Here is a 24,283-nt window from a genome sequence, read left to right on the forward strand (position 1 = left end):
GGAGTGGATGTTCTGCATCCCAACACTGAGGATCAGCACTGTTAGCACCGGCAACAGTGCTTAGCTGCTATGGCTGAGGTGCCTGGATGGCTGTGGGGCTTAGACTCATTTTCTTGTCTTGTGATAGGCTTCAGGACCTGGCTTTGCTTCCCCTTAGGAATCCCTCTGTGGGGTGTGTGTGTTGACGGTGGCAATGCTGTGGGCACAGTAACTTATCAAAACCCTACTGGCCTACTGGCCCTGGCCCACTTAAACCACACGTGAAAGCTGAGCAGATATCCTATTTCTCATGTTATCCACAGAGGGCAAGAAGATGGGCAGGTGGGAGTCAGGTGAGATCAAGCCTTGGCAAATATTGGCTGTGATCTCTGTGTCCTTTTAAGGTTAGTGATTCTGATGTGCACATGCTTGTTTCTATGAAGCCTATTCTGGTTTTCCTTTATGACTTTTACCATTTCCTTAAAGCTTTGCAATAGACCTTCTTTTGAAAGGTTTGATTAAAAATCACATTTTCTTTCTCTTTCTCTCTCACTAGTTAGTGATGGTATGGGGTTGAATTCAGGGCCTCGAGCTCTCTAGGCAGGTGCTCTACCACTTGAGCCACATTTCTAGTCCTTTTTGCTTTAGTTATTTTTTGAATAGGATCTCACTTTTAGGCCTAGGCCAGCATGGACCATGATCCTCTTATTTAAGCTTCCTGCAGAGCTGAGATGACAAGCTTGTGCTACTACTCCCAGCTTTTTACTGGTTGAGATGGGAGTCTCACGAACTGTTTGCTTGGGATGGCCTTAAACTGTGATCCTCCTGATCTCTGCCTCCTGATTAGCTAGGATTACAGGTGTGAGCCACAGCACCCAGCAATAATCACTTTTAGGGTTGGAGTGAAGCTTAGTGTTAAGAATACTCCCAGGTTAGCAGATAAAAGCCCTTGGGTTTGATCCCAAGCACTGCAAAAACAAAAAAAGGAAAAAGAAAAGGAAAAATCATGTTATCATGTTCTAGATTGTTACTGTGATTAGAGAAATAGATTTTCCTTACTATCTTTAGCACATACCCAGGGCATTGGTCATTAATCATGGAGTGCTTGTTAGTTACATGTCCTTTTGAGTTCTGCACAGCAGAGTGCCACTGCAGCTGGCACAGTGGGAGTTCCACAGGTGTAGACAAGGGTCAGCTGGCAACATTCCTCTTAAGAAATGGTCCAGCAAGACTGTGGCAGGACATGAGCCAGATCCAGGTGACCAGGAAGCAGCAGGAAAGCTAACTAAGCTGACCGGGTGCAGGTCGGAGGGTCCATCACAAAACAGAAATCACATAGGAAATCTTTGTCCTTGGACTCCACCAGGAGAGAATTTAAAAAGACAGACTGTACTCCCCCACCCTGTCCCCATTTCCCCACTCTTGGCACATATGCATCCTTCCACATATTTCTCCACTTAAAGGAAATTCTAGAAATAAGAAACAGTCAACGAATGAGTAGCAAATTTCTTTAACTTTTCCTTAAAAAAAAAAACAAAAACAAAACCAAAAAACCTAATTCACATTGGTTGTTGTTTACCCACCGGACAGATTTTTACAGAGCTCTTAGGTAGTTCCACCACCGCTCCAGCGACTGGGATGTGGAGTGAGTACAACATAAAGGTACTCAAGAACCAGGGGTGGAAAGAAGAGAGGCAGAGAGGTCTAAGCAAACAAGCCAACAAGTGCAGGAAGAGAAAAAAGAGCAGCGCTGTTGGCAGGTAGAGCAGGTGGGGACAGATATCAGGGGAGGGCAGAGGCCAAGGATTGCTACGATAAGGTTGGGTCCCTAGGAGGCTGCAGAGTGACTTGCTTAGATAGAGTCTGTCACAGGTGTTCAGTCTGCCTTTTTCTTACCCATTACTTGCCCACTAGGAAGACACAACTTCACAAATGGGATAAAGAATTTACTTTCAGAATCAGGTATTTCTCTTTCTCTTTCTTTCTCTCCCCATCCCACCCCACCCAACCCCTTCTATCTTTCTCTCTGTCCCAGTGCTAGGGAGAGAATCACCGAGCTACATACTACCAGCCCATACACTATTTTTAAACAGATCAATCGCTTTCCCCAAGCGCCTGCACCTTGTCCCACAGGACGTGCTTGTAGGTAAAATGAACAGCAGAGGCAGACTTGCCTCTTTTTGACTTGGGTGTCTAACAGACAATGCACACTAGGTCCTCGAGTGTCTTTAAATAAAATATGACTGACTGAAGATAGTGTGCTCCTGCTACATGTGATGAAGACTGACACATGCTCTGAAAATTCAGTTATGTCCAGTGCATTTCATTATTAGGCATTTAATACATCAAAGAAAATCACAGAAATATCTAAAAATTAAAGTTCTGTACTGCCAATATTTACAAATGTTAACAAAACTTACTAAATGTTTAATAAGAAGTTCATTTGAAACAAAACCCTAAGAAACAAAATAATATAGATGCTTTGCACTGGGTTTTCAAATGCTTAAGTCCAGGAGACATTTCATGCCATTTGCATCTTGCCCCACAAGCGCACTTTAACTTGGCATAAACAATAATCTCCTTTTCATGGGTGAGGCACCCTGTGCCTGCTGACATTAAGAGCCCCAGGTGGTACCCCCCCACGGCAGCCTGCCAGCCAGGCTTCTTACTTTAAGACCACACTTTGAGGGCTGTGAAGCCTACACAAGCTTGCCAAAGACCCAACTGTACACAGTTTATTATTAATAATAAAACCTGACCACCCAAATCTACGAAGTGAAAACCACCAGACGGCTGCTTGTGACGAGGCTGGAGAGCAGCAAAGCACATACCGGCTCAGTTGAGGGTAGGGTGGGGTGGGGTGGGGTGGGATGGCATGGGGGTGGGAATGGGGGTGGGGGAGGCCATAGTGCATAGCACAGAAATTGTTTTAATTGTAAAACAATTCTTTTCATATTCTGTGAGCCACAAGATATTTTTATTGAAAGATTCTCAGTCATGAGAAAGTAGTTTAGACTGAGATGGTTTTCATTCATCAGAAAAACTGTTATTTGTTGGTTAGTTGTGGCACAGATCAACTGACTGATATTTAAAATTTGAACTGTAATCCTTTGATAAATAACCACTATTTTCCCTACTCCAAAGAAAAATAAATAAGTAGGATACATGCTGAGGCATAAGCCAACCACAGATGAGGGAGAAGGGAGTGGGATCCGGGCCAAGGACCCGTTGTGAGTCCAGCCTGGGCATGGCAGGTCTGTGGCTTTTGGTCCTGCGTGCACATGGTCAAGGCCCCTGGCAGGATCCTACGAGAACCACATGCTGTTGTCCAGGGAGATGGCTTTCTAAGCAGAAGGTGGCCTCAAAGAGTAGGCTGATGGGGCCAGGCCCTCTAAAGTATGCCTCACACACAAGTGAAAGGATATGCCTAGACCCTCAGCCCTGGCTGCACAGGAGACTTACCTAAGGAACTTTAGGGCTAAGAATACCAATACTGGGCTCTACTGCAGGTGAACTTGTCATGGCTCCTGGTCTAAAAGCAGTGGGTGCCTAAACCTATGCCCAACTCCATGCAGACACCCAACAAATCTTCAATGCCATTTCTGCAATCTGACCTGAAGGCCATTGCTGAGCAAGGTATCCTCTTCTCTACCCAGAATGTATTAACCAGGTTTGTTATTTACTTCCAAAGACTGGCAAGAAAAGTAGATCTAGTGTGGAGTAAAGCTGTCCTCATTACTTTCAACCTTGAAACTCTATCAGCTAAAATGAGAAGCATGTCAAGTTTTCTTATTCTTTAAGGAGTGAAGTGTTACTGTTATTGATGATGAAGGAAGTGCTAATTTCATGTACAAAAACAATTACTAAGAGTTTTTATAAATAGTGAGATACAGCAATAAAATGATAATTAAGAGAGTACATTAGCTATAAACTCTTAGAAAAATATTGTATGTTCTGAAAAAGCAAAAATTTTAAAACTGTACAAAATAATGTGGACATATTAGACTATATCCCAATTCTAATTTAGAATCGGTGTCATATGACAACAAGAGCTAAATTTTCTTGATAGCTATTTAGTTCTGTTTAGAGCATAAGAATTTTTTAAAGCTCCATTTGTGAATACTTCTAATCTACTGAAGATTAATCAAAGGCAAAATGTCAGTTTTACAATCTAAAAATTACATAAAGGCAAATCCACAATCTAGAATATATTCTTTTAGTCTAGACATAATGAAGACCAAAGAAAAGTAGATGTTAGTTAGACTAAAAGTTCCAATATTAGTGCAATGAGCACTGAGTCATAAGTCAACAAGACAATTAAGCTAACAGACTAGGGTCAGGCAAGAGAGCTGGGCAAAGCTTCTGTAGCATCTGCTGGCAGGCATACAGGGCCCTGGGCACATGGCACACAGGACCAGGCTGAAGGAACAGGAGCTGCAGCAAGTGGGCCTACCCTGGACAGCCTCTCCTCTGCAGGTACCCGTGGATCAGAGGAGAGGCAACTGACAGGGCCAGAGCCAGCAGAACTGGAGTGCACTGTGGAGGAAAGGACCCCAGTAAACCTCACAGGCTTTTGAATAGGACCCAAAGAATACACCTTATGTAGAAGGATGGCCAGACATAAACTAGCTCTCGGTGAGCCTGACACCCACCTCTAAAACCATTCAGCTCAACTGGACTAATGTGGTTAACATGTTTTAGGTAGGTGTGGTGGTACATGACTGTAATCCCAGCTACTCAGGAGGCGGAGATAGAAGATGGTGGTTTGAGGCGAGCCTGGATAAAAGTTAGCAAGACCCCCTACTCAACAACCAAGCCAGGGATGGTGGCACAGCTTCTTTTGGGAGGCAGAGGGCAGAGACAGAAGGATTTCTGTCTGAGGCCAGCCCAGGGAGAAGTGGAACGCTTGCCTAACAAGCAGAGGTCCTGAGTTCAATCCTCAGTAATGTGCTCCCCCCCGACCAAAGGCCCTGGTTAACTCCAAGAAGTAGAACCCATCCCACATCATTTCCTCAGCTCTTTGTGCACAGTTCAATACGGTTGCAACGTGCGATGCCCCAACACACATGGAGGACACAGAATTCGACCAAACAAAGAGACAAACCAACCCAGGAAGCAACAGAAGGAGAAGACAACATAGGCCTCTCTGGAACAGCTGTGCAGAGTAAAGGGAAAGCAAGACCCAGACTCTGGAAAACTGTGACAATCAATCCTACAACTGAGGATCAAGTGATGAACAATCCAGTGGCTGGGGTAGCAGCAATTTCTTTTACTGGGAGGTACAAGTTAGCAAAGCAGAAGATGCAAGAAAACAAAACGCTCCTCCTGAAGCACAGAACAACAGAAAGCACACCCAAGGAGCCAGGGAAACACAGGGTGCAGGGAAGGTGCAGGGAAGGTGCAGGGAAGGTGCAGGGAAGGAGCAGTGCAGGTGTGACTGGGATCTCACATTTTCTGGTTGGGCAAAACCAGTTTCCTTTTTAAAAGGAAAGCCAAGAACAATCAGTTCTAAGGATTCCTAAAAGTATAAAAAACAGATTTAAGAACTATGAATAATAAATATGATAAATAAAAACAAAAGAAACTTAACTGTGTAGTTAAGTACATCAAAGAGAAAAATTTCACAAAACCAAAGACAAAGAGAAAATAATACAAGAAGCCAGAGGGAAAAAAGATTCTCTGGGAAAGGAACAATAGTACTGAGAGCTAATTTTTCGAGATTAACGAGAACAGTCAGAAGGTAGGGGAATGGTATCTTCAGAGTGCTAAGAGAAAATAAGTAGGACCCTAGAGTTTCTACACTCAGCATAAATAACCTTCAAAGATTAATGTGAAATCACATTGCATACAAAAATTCATCACCACTACACTTTCACTAACGTCAATTATGACAGTCACTACAGATCAAAGTTCAGACATGTAGAACTGGGTAGAAAGTGGAAGAAGGACAAATGTGTAAGTAAATCCTAACTGCAGATTGGTAACAGTGTCTGGTGAGTTTTAAATATAAATATAAACACAAGTCAATTCACCACACAAATCCAAAGTGATCAAAGGATCATGAGATCCTTACATTGTCTTGGAATAGACAAAAGTACTAATTTAGATTACACTGATAGCTTTAAAGATGGCCGTTGGAACCCAAGCATAATCAGAAAAGGAATGACAAAATAATGACTACCTACCAAGCTGCAAGTAAAGGAAAACTATCACTTATAACAAATCAAACCTATATCAAGAAAATGGAATTAAAACAACTGGGATGATTAGAGCTGAAATATTACAAAGACTGATTTAAGTATAAACATAGCAATATATCTATTAAATGTAAATAGATCAAACCAATTAAAAGACATTGTTAAGACTATGCATCAAAACTTAATAGGATATAGTTATAAAGTTGTATTTAGAGGGAGATTTGTAGCTATGAAATGCAAGAAGAGAAATCAATGACTTAGGTGTCTGTCTCACAAAGCTAAAGAGAAAAAAGATACAGAAAATAGAAGATAGTAACATCTGTAGAAATTCATGAAATAGAAAAACAATATTCAATAGGTTGTACCATAAAACCAGAAGTTAGTTTTCTGAAAAGACCAATAAAATTGATAAGGCTCAGGAGAGACTGATGAAGAAAAACACAAGTGAAACAAAATCACCACCAAAAGGGAAAGGCCACATGGACAATATTGGGAACATAAAAGGTAAAAACTATCAATCATACAGCTATCAAAAATATTAGCAAAGGATATGGCAATAAACACCTCAAAATTTAAAATGTACATGAGCTACATACATCACTTCAAAATTGCAATTTACATATGCCAACCCAGGAGGATAAATATCCCATAAACTACCTCAAAAATTGAATCAGTAATCAAAAACCTTTACACAAAGAAAACCTTAAGGTCAGATGGCTTTCAGAGTAAATGTCAAAAAACATTTAAGAAAAACTAATATCCATGTCAAATAGGCTTTGCCAGGGAATACAAAAAGAGGAATGATGCTCAACTCAATTTGGGGCCAATATAGTCAAAACCTGACAAGAATGTTACAAGAAAAGAAAGTGCTGGACAGTATCTTTCATAAACATGGCTGCAAACATATAGATATTAGCTAATCAAAGTTTGCAGTACATAAAAATAAAGTATTATGACCAATTCGAGAGTGTTTGGTCCAAATATGAGCTAGAATTTCTGTTCACATAAATCTATGTAATTTACCATATTAACCAAATGCAAGAGAAAAATCATAAAATGTTCTCCAAAAGATGATAAACATCTGATTAAAAAATCAATGCCCACTGAAAAAGCTCTGTTTAGTTCATTTGGCCATTTCTTCACAGGGTCATTGATTTTTTGGTAGTTTAGTTTCTTGAGCTCCCTGTATATGTTGGCTATTAATCCCCTGGATGTGTAGCGGGCAAAGATTTCTCTCCCATTCTGCGGCAGCCTCTTCAGATTGGTGACCATTTCCTTTGTTGTACAGAAGTTTTTAAAATTTCATGTAGTCCCATTTGTCAATCTCTTCCCTTAATTGCTGAGCCATTTGAGTTCTATTTAGGAAGTCATTGAAATAATAGGTATAATTTGAGTGTATTCTCTGCTCTTTCTACACTAGCTTCAAAGTTTCAGGTCTTATATTAAGGTCCTTAATCCACTTTGAGTTGATACTCATAACAGGGTAAAAGACATGGATCTAGTTTCTGCTATTCTGCTTGCAGATATCCAGTTTTCCTAGCAACATTTGTTGAAAATGGCCAAAAAACACATGAAGAAATGCTCAACATTCCTGGTCATAAAGGAATTGCAAATCAAAACCACAATAAGAATCCACCTCACTCTTGTTAGATGGCTATCATCAAAAAACACAAACAACAAATGCTGGTGAGGATGTGAGAGAAAAGGAACCCTCATACACTGTTGGTAGAAATGTAAATTAGTACAACTACTATGGAAAACAGTATGGAGGCTTCTCAAAAAACTAAAAATGGAACTGCCATATGATCCAGCAATACACTCCTAGGGATATACCTGAAAGAATGTAAGTCAGGTTACAATAAAGGCACCTGCACACACATGTTCATTGCAGCATTATTGACAATAGCTAAGGTTGGAAACAGCCCAGATGCCCCACTACTATGAATGGATTAAGAAAATGTGGTATTTATATACAACAGAATTTTATTCAGCCATTGAGAAAAATGAAATTTTGTCATTTGCAGGTAAATGTTTAGAACTGGAGAACATCATCCTAAGTGAAGTTAGCCAGATTCAGAAAGCCAAAGGTTGCATTCTTTCTCTCATATGTAGAATACAGACCTAATACAAATATAAGCAATATTATGAAAAGACAGGTCACTAGTGAGAGAGGGATGATAAAAGAAGGAAGTTAAAAAAGGTGAATATGGTTGATGTACTTCCTAAACAAGAATGAATAAAGAATTTTTAAATCTGCTGAAATCACCTTAAGAAGAGGACTAAGGTAGAAAGAAGAAAAATAGAGGAGATGAACCAATTCAGGTTTTAATACATATGTACATGGAAATGTCACAAGGAAACTCCCTGTACAACTACCTTAAACAACAAAAGTGTCATTTTTTTACTAAAATGGAGAACAGGAGGAAGAACAGGTCCTACCTGAGGGGTTGGTACCATTAGGGAGGGGGAGGATGTGGGGAGAAGGTGTAGGAGGATGAATATGGTGTAAATATTATATACACATGTATGTAAATGAAAAAAATGTGACTTGCTGAAACTCTTCCAGGAATTGGGGGGGGGGTGTAAAAGAGAATGATGAAGGGGGTGAATTCAACTATGATATATTTTTAAACTTTTATAAAAATGTCACAATGTACCCCCTAGTATGAAAATAATTTTTTAAAAAAAGGACCAAGAAAAAAAATACCCACTGGAAAAAACTTTGCCAACTATTTATAAGATAAAGGAGTAATATCCAGAATACAGAGAGAGCTCCAAAGATTAAGTACCAAAAAACAAATAATCCAAATAATAAGCGGGCAAGTGAATTAGGAAAAGTTCTGAAAAGGGAGAGTTCAAATGGGCAGTAAATACAGAAATGTTCAACGTCTTTGGCCATTAAGGAAATGCAAACCAAAACTACACAGGGATTCCATCTCACCCTAGTCAGAATAGCAGTCATCAAGAAAACAAACAACAACAAATGCTGGCGAGGATGCAGGGTGAAAATGGATCCCTTATATACTTGCTAGTTGGGATGTAAACAAGTCCGGCCATTATGGAAATCAGTAGGGAAGTTCCCCAAAAACTAAAAACAGAACTACTATATGACCCTGCGATACCACTCCTGTGCATATATTCAAAGGGATGTAAGTCTGCATACCACAGGGATGCTGCAACACTCAGGTCTGTTGTGGCACTGCTCACAACAGCTAAGTTATGGAACCAGCCTGGGTGTTCATCACCTGCTGAACAAAGAATACACACCCAGACACGGAGGGGTATTTCTTCAGCCATAAAGAAGAATGAAATCAGGTTCTTTGGAACTGGATATCCTCATGTTAAATGCAGTAAGACAGACCTGAGAAAGACAAGTATCACATGTTCTCTCTCATATGCAGAATCTACACCTCGGATAAAATGAATGACTTGAGTATAAATCTGAGGACTAGGAGAGGGAACCAATGGGAGGCAGGAGGGTGAAAAGAGAGGGTAGGGAGGGGCAAATATGTTTGAAGTGCTTTATAGCATATGCACGAGATAGAATAATGAAACCAATTAAAATAGCTTAAAACAGAGGGTGAGGAGGAATAAGAAAAAGTAATAGAGGGAGTAAATTTGATTTTTATATGCAGGTATGGAAATAATACTATGAAACCCCTTTGCATAATTATATGCTAATAAAAAATCTATAAACGATCAAATACCCTTTCATATTGAAACTCATAGCAAACTAGCATCAGAAAGGATGTCTCCATAATCTGATAAAGAGGACCTGTCACAAACAAATGAATAAAGTGTGAACAAAGCCCCTGTAGAACACATGGCACTCAACCACAAAGCAGGGAGCCAAAGAAGTTTGCCATTACTACTTGAGTCCAACCCTCTAGTGGAGTCCCAGACAATTCAATAAAGAAAGTCAGGAAAAGACATAAAAGGCAGTCCAACTAGGAGGAGGAAACAAGCCTGTCAGTATTTATACATGATATGATTCTATATGTTGAAAGTCTCAATCAGTCTACTGCTAATTAGAACATGTGGGTTTGTGTAAGGTTGCTGGGCCCAACCAACCTTTTCAAACTGCTTTTCAAAATAACAAAAACCAAGTCATTCACGATAGCATCAAAAACCATCCGATGGTTTAAAATATGTGTACTAAAATATATGCAAGTCTCCTGCACATAAAATTATAACACCTTGTTAAGAAAAATTTTTAAAGAGTTAAATAAATACTTAAGACTAGGAATAATCAAAATTGCAAAAATATCAAGTCTTCCCTATTTGACCCACAGAGTCAGGGCAATCACAAAGAAGACCCCAATAATCCGTTTAGATGGTAACAATCAATTATAAAACTTCAATGAAAATACAAAGTGCCAAGAATAGGAAAGACAAAGAGGGAAGATTTACATTGGCAGGCACTTCCAAGCTGTGGGAATTAAAACCACATTGGCCTGATGCAAGGATGGCAGAGGGGCTGACATCACCAATGGGTGCATGGAAAGAGACACAGGTACAGGAATTCAGTTCTTACTAAGAGGTGTTAAGTGGGGCCAACTGAACATCCTGAAAGAATCCCTGAATCCTAACCACCGTGTCACACCACATACAGCTCAGTTCTGCTAGAATGGAAATCCACATGTGTTGCAAGGTGACAAAAAGAATATAGTCAAGACTTTGAAGAAGGGAAAGACTTTTTAAACACAACACAGAAACATACAAAGGACAATGAGGACTTCTGTGCTTTAAAAGACATCAGTATGAGTGAAAACGTGAAGCCCAGAGGGGAAGAAAAGATTAAGTTCACACACTACTGACAAAGGACTTGATTCCAGATCACAGAAAGAACATCTCCACATCAAGAAAAAGTCAGACAACTCATCAGAAAAACGTGCAAAAGACCTGAACACACACTTCACATGAAGGGGGCCACCCACTCAGCCAATAGCATGTGAAATGATAGCTGCAGATACCAGAAAATTTCACTCCCCAGAGGAACTGAAGTAACTGGCTAGGGAGGCCAGGAGAGCAGGAACTCTCTTGCATGGCTGGTAGGAGCATGAAATGCTAGAACTACACTGAGAACTTCGAGGCACCAGGTATGTATGTTAAAGACAGGCGTGCCCTAAGGTGTAGCAATCCCTAGGCTGGGCCCTGGCTGCTGTGCCCAGTGGAGGTTACCTGGGTGTGAGTATTCCTGATAATTCCTTAGGGATTCCCTATGCCCTGAGGAGTATCTACATCTCTCTGTGTGTATCACACACCAATAAAAAGATTTTAAAACAATTTCAAATAACAGACTTTACAAGAATGCCATAAGCATACACATCGTATGCTGTGGTACAGATGGAGATTAAAATTCAAACAAAAGCTTGTTAAAATGATTTGTAAAAATGGTTAGCCATTTACAGTATTTGCAGATAAAGGATTTTGAGGTTTAACTGCATGAGGTGGATATTAGGCACATAGAAGCCCCCATAGGGGAAAAGCTCTCCCACGTCATTTGCCGCTGCTGGACCAGAAAGTGAGTGTGACAGCAAGTGTGGCAGCTGAAGACGGTGGCTCTCTAACTGGCATGGCCATGCATCCTATAGAGATGCAAGAGTAACATGCTGGCTCACAATGCTGGATTTGGAATTATGTGCTGAGCATATACAGAAGACTTAGGACTTCACCCTAGTCACTCCTCCCTCAGACCTTCTCATCTTGGTCAGACCATTTAGCAACTCCATTGTCTAACGGCTCAGCCTACAAGACTGGCAAATCCTGGAGGATTGGAAGGGCTCCCCCTTCCAAAGACATCTATAGCCTGACAGATCTCACCCTTCCCTGCTCAGCAACATGGGTGCCATCACCTCTCCTAAGCCCCACTGTAACCTGCCCCTCCAACATGATCGCCAGGATGGGCAGCCCTTGAGAAGTGACACTCTGACCCATTGACCCCTTCACCCTAGGCTCTACTCTATCCAGAAGGAAGAGCTCAGCTTCTGCGGTGTCACCAGGACCCACTTCCAGTCCCAGTTCTGTGGAAAGGGCCATGTGTTTCTCCCTAAGGCTCCTTGTCCCTTCTGAGGGGAGGGCTCCTCCCACTCCTTCTGTCCCTGCTTATAGGGAGCAAGCTGTACTGGGTGAAAAATGAACAGATGCAAACACCTAAGAAAACACTGGCTTTATCTGGTGGGATAGCCTTTGGATAAGTCAACTAGCTAGGCCCAGCAACCAGTTAGTCAAAGGCCAATTCAGGTGCTACACTGAGGGTTTTTTTTTAACATGTGAGGAAAGCACAGATTAGACTTTACTTAAGGTCATCTGGATGGCCTTGACTCTGCCAGATGAAAGGCCTGCAGCAGACTGGCTGAGGCTTCCCACACCTACGCCTAAGAGTTCCAACCTGGCCATCTACAGGCCTATCCAGGTGAAGGCCCATCCACTTGAAGGCTGACTATCTGAAGGTCTGTCTGCCTAAAGACCCATTCAGACAAAGGTTCATCTACACGAAAGGCTCAACCACCTCAAGGCCTGACAACCTAAAGGCTCATCCACCTGATCACCTAAAGGCCCAACCATCTAAAAGCCCTGTTCATCTGAAGGCCTAGCCACCTAAAGACATGACCCACCTGAACGCATGTCCAACCAAAGGCCTGACCTCCTGACAGTCCATCTGAAGGCCTATCTACTTGAAGCATGAACATCTGAAGGTATGACCACCACAAGGCCTAAAGGCCTGAAAACCCTAACCACCTGAAGGTCTAACACCTGAAGCCCCATCCTCTTGAAGGCCTGATCACCTGAAGGCCTATTCATCTGAAAACTCATCCACCTGAAGGCCCAACCATGTGAAGGCTGATCACCTAAAAACCTATCTACCTGAAGGCCTGTACCCCTAAAGGCCCATCCATCTAAAGGTCTGCTCTACAGACCGTCATGTGCCTGGTGAGCTCCACAATCATAGAAGTCAAGTCCTCACCCTGCATCTTATAGAATCTATTCCCTACTGGTTCTGCTTCTGTGACAACCTGTAGAACAAGTAGTCTGCATGTCCTGTGGCCCACTCTGCCACTGAGAAAGGCATGCCAAAGAGACACCTGGCGTGGCACAGCAGTACTCTTGCTAATAGCAAATGCTGGGAACATGTCAAATGGAGACCATGACGAACATAGAACACTCACCAGTAGATGCTACCTAGCTGTGAAAATAAATGAATGACATCATACCCATCCCTATCATAATATAGGAGTCAGAAACAAGGGAAATAAAGCACAAGCTGCAAAGAAGAACCATTTTGTGATCCCATTAACATAATGCTAAAATACATACACAGGATGAAAAGTACATCATTTATGGATGCAAAAATGATAAAATTATAATGAAAACTAGGGAGAAATACACATGCATGTGCCACTCTAACACCTTGTGAAGCTAGTTGGGGGAGGAGCTGGGACCAAGTGGTTTCTGTAAAAGCTTTACAAGAAACCCAAATATCTTTTTCTCTGAACTGTCAGATACCTCTGGATTTTGTTTTATGCTTTATATAACGTTTTATATTCTTTTATACGTGTTCAATTCTAAGAATTTTAAATGGTGAAATTTTCAAAACGTTTTAAGAATAAGTTGAAAATATTTTTCCTAAGAAATACTCAAGAGTCACAGGTAGCTACCAAATACATTGTCAGTCAACTGCACAGAATTTGAGGAACTATATAAATTTGCACATCCCTGTCACGTACCAATGGTAGAAGGACCTCCACTCTGTAGGTGACAGTGACATAAACATAACCCCAACCTCTTTGTCAGGGGCTACTTTGTGCACTGAAGCCCAGAGTCTAGCAGAAACTTGCAGATCAGGAAGAGGTGAGTAACAAGGCCCAGCTCCCTCCCTCTTTGATGGAGGGGGTGTAAAGACTTCTGCTTTCTTAGAGGCAATCCTGTCACCCAAGGCAAATGCGTACCTTCAATCAGGAGAACCACGGAAAACAAATTTGGTTGAGCCGTGGTATCCTGGGTGGAGAACACAGAGTCTTGGGTGAAAAGTCCATCACTCTGGGGACAGGTCCTAAGTATGTCCTTTAAAACAACAGTTGCCAGTGAAAAAGACACACATACACTCTGGGAGAGAGGCTCAGAGTAAATCAGCATGTGGGTAGATAGGACACCAGGACTCAAGGAGCCTTGTCATGCTGAACACTATCCTTAAATGCTCCAGCCCAAAAGGCTTTAGGTCCCGTGGCTGAGCACTCAGTGACAATGGCATGGTGACCCTCTCCTTGTGACAAGGCCCTCTAACCTTCCAAAGGTAGAAGACAACAAACAGAATGGCCTCCTGGCTAGTGTCAAGTGCAGGCATTCTGTAGAAGGAGGCTGACCATGCTTATCTTCAACATAAACAGGTACAACCACCACAGAGAGCAAGACCAAGTGAAAAGAGCAAGTGTGAAAGCAAGCCACTTGGCCACAGAAGCTGTGTCTCCTCAGCTGCGAGTTCACCTACAAACTCACACAGGCACTTAGAAGATGCTCTTGAAAGAAAAGTACTTTGAAAAACATACCACAGACCTCACAGATGAAATGCAGAATGCACCTAGCGTGCTTTGTGGTTTTTAATCTTCTGTAAGTCTATGAGGAATAACCCTTAAAATGATAGAAATCAACTCAAAGGTGTACCAGTGCCCCTTAAGGAATAACCCTTAAAATTATAGAAATCAACTCAAAGGTGTACTAGTACCCCTTAAGGAATAACCCTTAAAATGACAGAAATCAACTCAAAGGTGCACCAGTGCCCCTTAAGGAATAACCCTTAAAATGACAGAAATCAACTCAAAGGTGCACCAGTGCCCCTTAAGGAGGGGTTAATGTGGATTCTTCCTGAGGCTTCAGGTGAAGACAAAACCAGGTACTCTGTCTGATTCAACTCTGCGGCTAATGGTTGTGACTCCAGAGTCAGGAAGAGGTACACTGACATGCTCCTACAAGGACTGATGGGTCCCCCTCCAGAGATGCTTCTCAGGAACCCAGAACAAGTGACTAGGGAAGTGTAGCTAAGGTGAGGCCCGCAGCCCTGTAGCACTCACTCTCACTGCGCTCCTGCCCACCCCCCTTGCTCTCCACTGGCCTTGCTGTAATCACACCCTCTGCCCTCCTCCGTGCACTCTCTTTGCCCTGCTGGCTTCTCCTCATGCTCCCCTAGTCCCACACTGTCTTTGCCCTCCTGCCCTCCACTGCCTCCCCCAGGCCCACGGTGTACTTGCCCCCTCTGCCCTCCCTAGCCTTCTCCTTTCCACCTTCCCCTGGAACGCTTGCTCCCTTTCCTTTTTCCTAGTGACAATCAGTCCTGTGATTGCTCCCTCTGCCCTCCCTTGCCCTCCCCTGGCCCCACACTCACTCTCTTTGCCCTTCTCCTTGTTCTTGAGCTGCTGTAGCTTCTGCTCACGGTGCTGCTTCTCCAGCTCCTGCTCCTGGCGGTGCCGCTCCAGTTTGCGCTGGTGCTCTAGCAGCTCCTGCTGGTGCTTCATGGCCAGCATCTCCTGCTGCTGCTGTGGGTGAAGGACAGATGTCAGAGCCTTGGGAGATCCATGACACCCTGTAGCCAGTGGACCTGCCATCTGCCCTGCAGCCTCTGTGGGCACCACTCTGTATACATAGCCCATACACCTAACTAACGTGGCCACAGATGAAGAAAGGCTACTGAAACCAACACATTCTCTCTTTAAGTGGGTAGATGAATATGAACACTGTTGGACTGCTGCTAGAAAACACTCAGGAAGAGTAGGCAACCCTGTGAGTTGGGATGCCACTTTAAGAATGTGCTAAAGAGTGTGAAATGGTATAGCTAGTTTGGAAAGCTGCTGAGCACTTTCTTAGGACATGGAACACAGTTGCCATAAGATCTAGCAATTCATCCCAGGACTCATTAAGCAGTGTGGAAGCACATCCACCAAGGGTCTATACAGTAGCATGTACACACTTCACATACCACCCCACCTGGACACAGTTCAAGCTCTCAAGGTGACCACAGAGATAACTGTGTGATTTACACGAGGCAATACTGCTCAGCCAAAACACACCAACTACCAGCACACAAAACCACAGGGATGATTCACTGAACAAGCAAAGTCGACAGGGCCAAGGTTGGCACAAGGATGCATTGGGAAGTGGGGAAAGAAGCTGATATTGAGAGCTCCTATACATACATCAAGTACTAGAACAGGAATAGCTACAGTGTGACCACAAAGATCAGAAGAAAGGGGACTCAGGCAGAGAAAATGCATGAACTATCTACCACCACGTGGAGGGAGGGAGGTTCCCAGGGCAGTTCACAGTTGTCAAAAAGCACTCAACAGCATACCTATGAGCTGGGCATCTTATTGTGTACAAGTGAGAACTCCTATTCTAAAACACATTTGATGACATGGAATTTTAAAATTGCCTTTATAATAAATAAATAAAATTAATAGAAATATAAATAAGAAATACAACAGCATCTATGACACACATATAAACTACATAGAAATGGTTGCCATCAATTAATAAGGATATAACAAGCAGCCTACTAAAAAGGTGAGCAAAAAAGAACAAGGGATTCTAGAAATGGTCAAAAATAAATAGGAAAAACATTCAGCCTCACTAGTAACCAAACCCTGTGTTGACTACTGTGTTGGAGGAGGTCAGCAAGAGTAGCCCTGCCCAGTCACTGCCTCCAATCTCAGTAAATGCCCTCCCCAGGGCCTCTCTCAGCCCAGCAGAACCCTCAGCATCTCCACCTCTGCTCTTTACTGACCCAACACACAATGCACTGGGAATGACCTGTGGTGGCTTTGTGGCCCTGCTTCCTCATGGAAGGGAGAAGGGTGGGCAAGGATCAGTGACCAGGCAACTGGCAATCAGGTGGCCCACAGAACTTTGTATGGCAAAAATCTAATGCACAAGCATTATCCTTCACTGTTAAGTGCTCAGTTTCTAAGGACAAGGACAGATGAAAACATCCTTTTGGCCATTCACAGACAGACTACAGTGCCGATCAAAACACAGAGGGCAGTGATAATAGTAGCTAATATGTACTGAAGGCCCATCAGAGTGCTTTATATTTAAGAGTTGAATCCTCACAATGACTTAGGAGGAGCTTTACAAAGGAGGAAACCAAGGCACAAAAGGACAAAAGTGTCTGGTGACTGAGGGTTTCAGCCCAGGCAGGCTGGCTCCAGAGCAGAGCTTTCACCAATGGCCCTTCCGGCTCAGGCAATGAAGACAAGCATGTGCACATGTGTCCAAGTGTATTGTACATTTATGTCTGCAATCTAAGTGTGTTGTGCCTGTAAGTATGTACGCACATGAAAGTGCTATGCACCATGAGATAGTTGCAGAGCTACCTGCAGGAGAGCAATGTTGTGGCCCTCCAACTTATGCATGCTAAGTGAAGATGGGATGGAGTTTCTATACCAATCCAGCTTGGAGAGGCCCCAAGCAGACTCCTAGGCCATAATACTTTCCACAGACAGTTTGGGGCCAAAGTCAGACCCATTCCATAAGTCAGAGGCCCCTCAAGTACTGCCTCATCAGGCAAACTTGGCCTAGGTCCTCACAACCTGCCAGGTCAGCCTCCCCAGCCTTGTTGCCCCATTGCTATGGAAGTGGCATTATGCCATAGCCCCTGCACGACTCACTGTGTAAGAAAAATGATCTTGTCTATCAAAGTATTTGTTACCCTCTAAGATTATTTAAAAATTCCTCAGGTCACCATCTTAGGGGACTTGCATGTTTAAAGGGTACTTGCTTCTTTTTCTGGATTCCTGTACTACTCCATTGCCTGCCAAACTGTATGCCCTAACCCATCCCCCAAGCCTTTTTAGTCAATCAAGGGAGATTGTGAACCTTTGACCTGGACAAATCCTGGCTTAGGGGCAGGTACAACTACATCAGAGATACAAGGAGGAGCCACAGTTGGCCATTTTGTGCTCAGGTGTCTGCTCAGCTGCAGTATGTACATGCTTGTACCCTTTTGAGCAAAAGAAATTGCCTTAAGACTTTCTGTCTCTTGTGTGTCTGTTTTTGGCAGCGGAGGGTCTTTAATTCCAACAATTTGAGGCTCGTCCGGGATTTTACATTCTGTCCAGGAAGAGGGCCCCCTCGTCCCTTCTCCTGGAAGACGTGTCCTGCCGCCTTGTTGCAGCAGCCCCAAGGTTGGGCCAAGGGCAACAACTTTCCGGATCTGCAAATGAACTTGAACTCCAAAATTTCTTGACAATGTGGGTAAAAGAGCTCTGAAGACAGGGACCACAATGACCACATAAGTTTTGTGCCCAAACCAAGACAAGAAATGTCACAGGGGTGATCATGTCTTGGTGGTTAGGATACTGGAGGCTGTGTGATGTGTGAATGAGACATGTCATGACACGAAGGGAAAGTGGAGTCCTGATCTGCAGTTCTGAGGTGACCTCACACTGTTTAAGGTGAAATTAGATTCTTCAGTCTAATCCAGGTCAGCAGCTTACACTGATCTGCCAGTTACCAAGAGGTGCCTCAAGCTCCCATGAGGGATACGGCTGGAGACAGACAAAGCAAAAGAGAATTAGAGTGCAAGAAACCTCCAAGGCAAAGGCGGGGTGGGGGAGAGAGGGAGGGTTGAGATCCTGATAGAGTGCAGTCAACCTGAATTATTTCCCAGAAATGGGAAATACAGGCAGCAAAGAGGACGGACGGAAAACAAAGGACCAGGATAAAATACCCTCTGAGCACCCCCTAGGGAAGATGTCAAAATATTGGGGCGATAGCCCTTGTACTAAAGGGAAAAAGAAACAAAGAATGGTTAAGTACTGTTGTTTTATCTGGACCCAAGAACTGATCTTAAAGCCTTTGGCTTTTTGGCCAAAATTTGGGTCTGATGAGGACTGGGTCTGTCAACTATTAATTGAGCATGTAAACAACAAGAGTCCAGTCACTCAAGAGGAGATAGAATAGGCCCTCTGTCCTGTTTCCACTTAAAGAAAAGGAAGAAAGACAAAAAGAAAAAAGCCCTCAAACCCCTTGTAACTGGGATTTACTTTTGCCACTCCCCCACAATCCTGTTGTTCCTCTGGCTCACGCGCCACAGTTGGCCCCCACGCTGCCATACAAGACTTCTGCCACTCTACTTCCCCCTCCTAACCGTTCCACTGCTATCCCCCCTTCCCGAAACCCCTCCCTACTGCAATTTCAAAGGTAGTTAGAACAAGGTCATCAAGACATTGAGAATCTACCTCTTCCTCAGTCTGAAGAAGAAAAACCCCATTCCCTCTTTCCTCTTAGGAGGTTCCCCTCAGAGAAGGTGAAATTGGGTTTGTAAATGACCCTCTTACCAGATCTGAGGTCTGAAATCTTAAAAAGGCATTGTGACCCCCTTCTTGAGGATCCCTTTGGGGTCTCAGAACAGGTTGATCAATTTCTGGGACCACAGATATACACTTGGGCTGAGTTAAGGTCTATTTTGGGAACTCTCTTCCCAGGGGAGGAAAGAGACATGGTCCATAGAGTGTCAATGGCTATCTGGGAGTGTGAACATCCCTGGAACAAAGTGTCCTGGCAGCTGATGTTAAGTCTCCTAATCAAGATCCCCATGGGATAACAACACCCCAGGGCAATGAGAAAATATAAGACTTGAGAGATTTAATGATGAGGGGATAATCGGTGGGGGAGGGGAAGAGGTGATTAATACAACCATTAGCTTTAGAAATTTCCTGGGAAGATGGTGAGTTCATATTTCAAAGAATAAGTTACAATTTGCTGAGACTGAAGAAAGCCATCTGGGATGTTAGATCAGTAAGGGCCAATGAAGGAATGGTTCAGAAAGAATACAAGAAATCACTGGTCTCCCGCTCCCAGGAACAAAACAAGAATTGATAAAGTTCCTTGGATACTTAGTGGATACTGCCAGTTGTGGATAGACTCATATGCCCTTAAAACTAAATCTTTATATCTCAAATTGAACCAAGAGGGACCAGACCCCCTTCTTTGGATCCCTGAGGAAGTAAAAACAAGCCCTTATCACAGCCCCAATGCTAGCTTTGCTCTCTCTTGAACAGCCTTTTCACCTCTTTGTAAACAAGGGAGTTGCCCCTGGGTGCTAACCCAAAAACATGGGGGTCAACATCAACCTGTGGCCTTCTTATCTAAATTCCTAGAACCTGTCACCCGAGGTTGGTCTGAGTGCATTCAGGCAGTAGCAGCTATAGCCCTTAACTGAAGAAAGCAGAAAAATCACCTTTGGGGGAAGTCTAGTTATCAGCACTTCCCATCAAGTTGGAACAATCTTAAACCAAAAGGGGGGTAGATGGATGACAGATTCCAGGGTCCTAAAGTAGGAGGCTATCTTGCTAGAAAAGTATGACCTGACTTTAACTACTGATGGAACCCTAAATCCAGCCACTTTCTTGGAAGGGGAAGCAGAAAGGAGGAGCCCCGCACATAAATGTGTAGATATTATTGAATACCAAAAGAAAGTAAGGCCAGACCTCAGGAACTCCTTTCCAGAATGGGTTTCATTTCTTTGTGGGTGATCTTCTTGGGTAATTGAGGGAAAAAGACGTAATGGGTAGGCCTTGATGATAATAGAATCAGGCTGACTCCCAAACAATTGGTCAGCACAGACTTGCAAACTGTTTGCTCTAACTCAGACACTTAAAAATCAGCCCACTAAATAAATCTTAGAGACCAGATTATCTTGGATTAAATGCCTTCCCATAGCACTACTCAGGATAAGGACGGCCCTTTGGAAGGACACTGGCCTCTCTCCTTATGTAATGCTTTATGGGCTTCCTTACCTTAGCTCTGTAACTGATGTACCTTCCTTTGAAACTAAAGACTATTTCCTCAAAAATCATATGCTTGGATTGTCCTCTACTTTACTCTGCCTTAGGAAAAAAGGATTGTTAACACAGGTTCCTCCACGTGATTGTCCTATTCACCCACACCAGCCTGGCGATCATGTGCTGATCAAGACCTGGAAAGAAAATAAGCTTGAGCCAGTTTAGGAAGGACCCTTCCTAGTCTTGCTGACCACAGAAACAGACTCCTGGACCGAGGAGAGGGGGTGGACTCATCACACACGGCTAAAGAAGGTGCCCCCACCTGACCAGAAGGAACAATGAACCATGTTCTCACATGCAGGAGACACCAGAGTAACCTTAAAAAGACTATAGTGAAAGTGTTCTTTCTCTTTCATCTGGGAAATGGTATGTTTATTATTAACGTAACTCAGAGTACTCTCCCCTTAACTGTTCAATTTGATGCATGCCAGATCCTTACTTGTGGAGGCCTTATGTCCCAACTCCAGCTCTAAGGATATTCCTTTTAAATGTGCCCTATCCCGGGACCCATGGGGAAGCCTGATTGATATCTATTCAGAGTGGATGGATGTGGGGTAAAACACTGGGTATAAAAGATACACTTCTCCCTTTTATGACAATCCTAAGGGCTGGACTAGACCCTAGGGCACAGGAAAGACTCCACTTTCCACCATCCAGAACAACTGACAGTTTTTTAACAGACTACAGTTGAAATCAAAGCTGTTACACACACATCCTTCTCTTACTTATAAACAGGTAACCCACTTAGATTAGTCATAGAGAGCCCTTGGAGTATGACATAAGAACCATCTATATTTTGTAGATATGGGTTGGGTACAGATGTCTCAGGAACAGACCTGTTAGGGGACTTTGAGCTCCATTTAGCTCCCAACCCCTCCCAGGTGACACCAAGTTCTACCTCCACTCCAACGTTACCTCTACATTTGTACAACAATCAAACTCAGGTAACTATAGTAAAAGTCGAGGACCTAAGACAAACTGTAGCTATTGAAATCGGGTATGGAGATACAAATGCTTGGATGGAATGGATAAAATATTCTGTCCACTCATTAAATCATTAAATAAGAGCGATTGCTATGTTTGTACTACTGGGAGACCAGAGTCTTGGGTGGTTCTGTTTTCATTAGGATGGTCCTTGGACCCAGATGGAATGTATTGCATGTTGGCTCTGTTTTAGGATGCCAAGGCTTAGGGCAACGAATCCTGCCAGAGGCTATCACTACTGTTCCCAGAGGTCAGAGGTCCTGCGGTTCAGCCCCCAAGGACTATGAGGCCACCCACCCTAGACGTCAATTATACCTCATGTCTCACCAGAGACATGATTTCCTACATTTGATTACAAATGTAGGAAACCTGACAGGATGCAGTGAAAGCCGGTCCTTCAACAGCCTCACACATCAGTCCACACTCTCAGTGGACAGAGATGATGTCTGGTGGTACTGCAGAGGATCTTTACTTGACACTCCCAGGTAACTGGGCAGGCACCTCCGCTTTCGTGCAGTTGGCAATTCCTTTCATCCTAGCATTTAGACCCCTGGCCCGTGCCTAGAAAAAAGGAGGGACATAGACATAGACACTGCAGCCAACTGCAGAGGCTCCTTTGATCCCCATGTTCACACTGATGCCATTGGGGTTCCTAGAGGGTGCCAAATGAATTTAAAGCCAGAAATCATATTGCAGCGGGGTTTGAATCAGTATTGTTCTGGTGGTCCACTATAAATAAAAATGTCAGTTGGAATAATTATATTTATTATAACCAACAAAGGTTTGTTAACTATACCAGGGACACTATCAAAGGAATAGCGGAGCAACTGGGACCAACTAGCCAGATGGCTTGGGAGAACAGGTTAGCATTAGACATGATGTTGGCTGAAAAGGGAGGAGTTTGTGTAATGATTGGAGTTTTGTGTTGCATGTACATACCAAATAATACAGCCCCTGATGGAACTATTACTAAGGCCCTATGGGGATTAACTACCCTAGCTAACGAGCTAGCTGAAAACTCAGCAATAAATGATCCCTTCACTGACTTAATGGAAAAATGGCTTAGAAGATGGAAGGGCTGGATGACCTCAATCTTAACCTGCTGGTCGTAGTGGCTGGAGTTTTAATTTTAGTAGGATTCTGCATAATTCCTTGTGTCTGAGGACTAATACAGCGGTTAATTAAGAGCCCTCCCCAAACAGTCACCCCGCCCTACCAAAATAACTTGTTTCTATTAGAAACACAGGAACACGAGAGCCAACGGCTCCTAAATGAGTTTGAAGAAAAGAATTTAAATTAAAAGGAGGGGGGAAATTGTAAGAAATATGATCTTTCCTATCAAAGTATTTGTTACCCTTTTGGATTACTTGAAAATTCGTCAGGTCGCCATCTTAGGTGACTTGCATGTTTAAAGGGTCCTTGCTTCTTCTTCCGGATTCCTGTATGACTCCATTGTCTGCCAAACTGTATGCCCTAACCCATCTCCCAAGCCTTTCAGCCAATCAAGGGAGATTGTGAACCTTTGACCTGGACAAATCCTGGCTTAGGGGCAGGTACAACTGTGTCAGGGATATAAGGAGGAGCCATGGTTGGCCATTTTGTGCTCTGGAGTCTGCTCAGCTGGAGTATGTACATGCTTGTACCCTTTTGATCAAAAGAAATTGCCTTGTCAAGACTTTCTGTCTCTCGTGTGTCTGTTTTTGGCACCGGAGGGTCTTTAATTCCAACAACTGGGAACCCAAGGACAGCACTCTGGGCTCTGGCCAGAACTATCCAGCCACAACTGTGGTCACACGTACCAAGAATTTACTAGGGAGAGCAAGCAGGTTGGCACTTGAGACCTTATTTGCAACCCCTGTCCAAAGGGGCCTACCAAGACCCACTTGAGAAAATAAGCCAACTCCACAAATATGTTCACCTAGGTTCCTGGTTGGGGGAGACATTTCCAGCTGAGAACATGGGGACAGTATAGCTAGAGAGTGGTATTGGCAGGTCCCAAACCAGAAGGAGTAGAAGCTGGGCCAGTTGTGCAAATGCAGAGTACATCCAAACCCTACAAGGTGTGCCCTTCCCACAGATGCACTGCCTGCAGAAAGCAGCTGGTCCAGGAGTAGGTCCAGTGGAGGGAGAAGGCCTTGTACCTCATCCAGTAGCAGCATGTGCAGTAGCCAGTGAGGGCCACCCAGCTGGGCTAGGCTTCCACCTCTGGCTAATGGTTGCTCTTGCCACTTGATTCAATGTGTTACTCTGAAAAGGGTGGACAGAACAGGCAGGTGTCAAGTGCATTCT

The 24,283-nt window shown here is 43.4% G+C and overlaps 1 protein-coding gene across 21 annotated transcripts in view; it reads right to left on the bottom strand.

The window, feature by feature from the left end:
- Window positions 1–24,283, bottom strand: part of Hdac4 (histone deacetylase 4) — a 289,492-nt gene that overhangs the window by 90,888 nt on the left and 174,321 nt on the right. For 19 of the 21 annotated variants that reach the window (XR_012447440.1, XR_012447441.1, XM_074072154.1 and 16 more), the window contains one exon: window positions 15,556–15,706. Coding sequence is in view for 19 of the 21 variants with exons in the window: in XM_074072154.1 (XP_073928255.1) it covers window positions 15,556–15,706 (151 nt within the window). In the remaining 2 variants the exon portion in view is untranslated. The remainder of the gene's footprint in view (window positions 1–15,555; window positions 15,707–24,283) is intronic. The other 2 variants (XM_074072160.1, XM_074072165.1) reach the window with 1 other exon arrangement.

The sequence above is a fragment of the Castor canadensis genome, chromosome 4 (assembly GCF_047511655.1).
Source record: "Castor canadensis chromosome 4, mCasCan1.hap1v2, whole genome shotgun sequence".
NCBI lineage: Eukaryota > Metazoa > Chordata > Mammalia > Rodentia > Castoridae > Castor > Castor canadensis.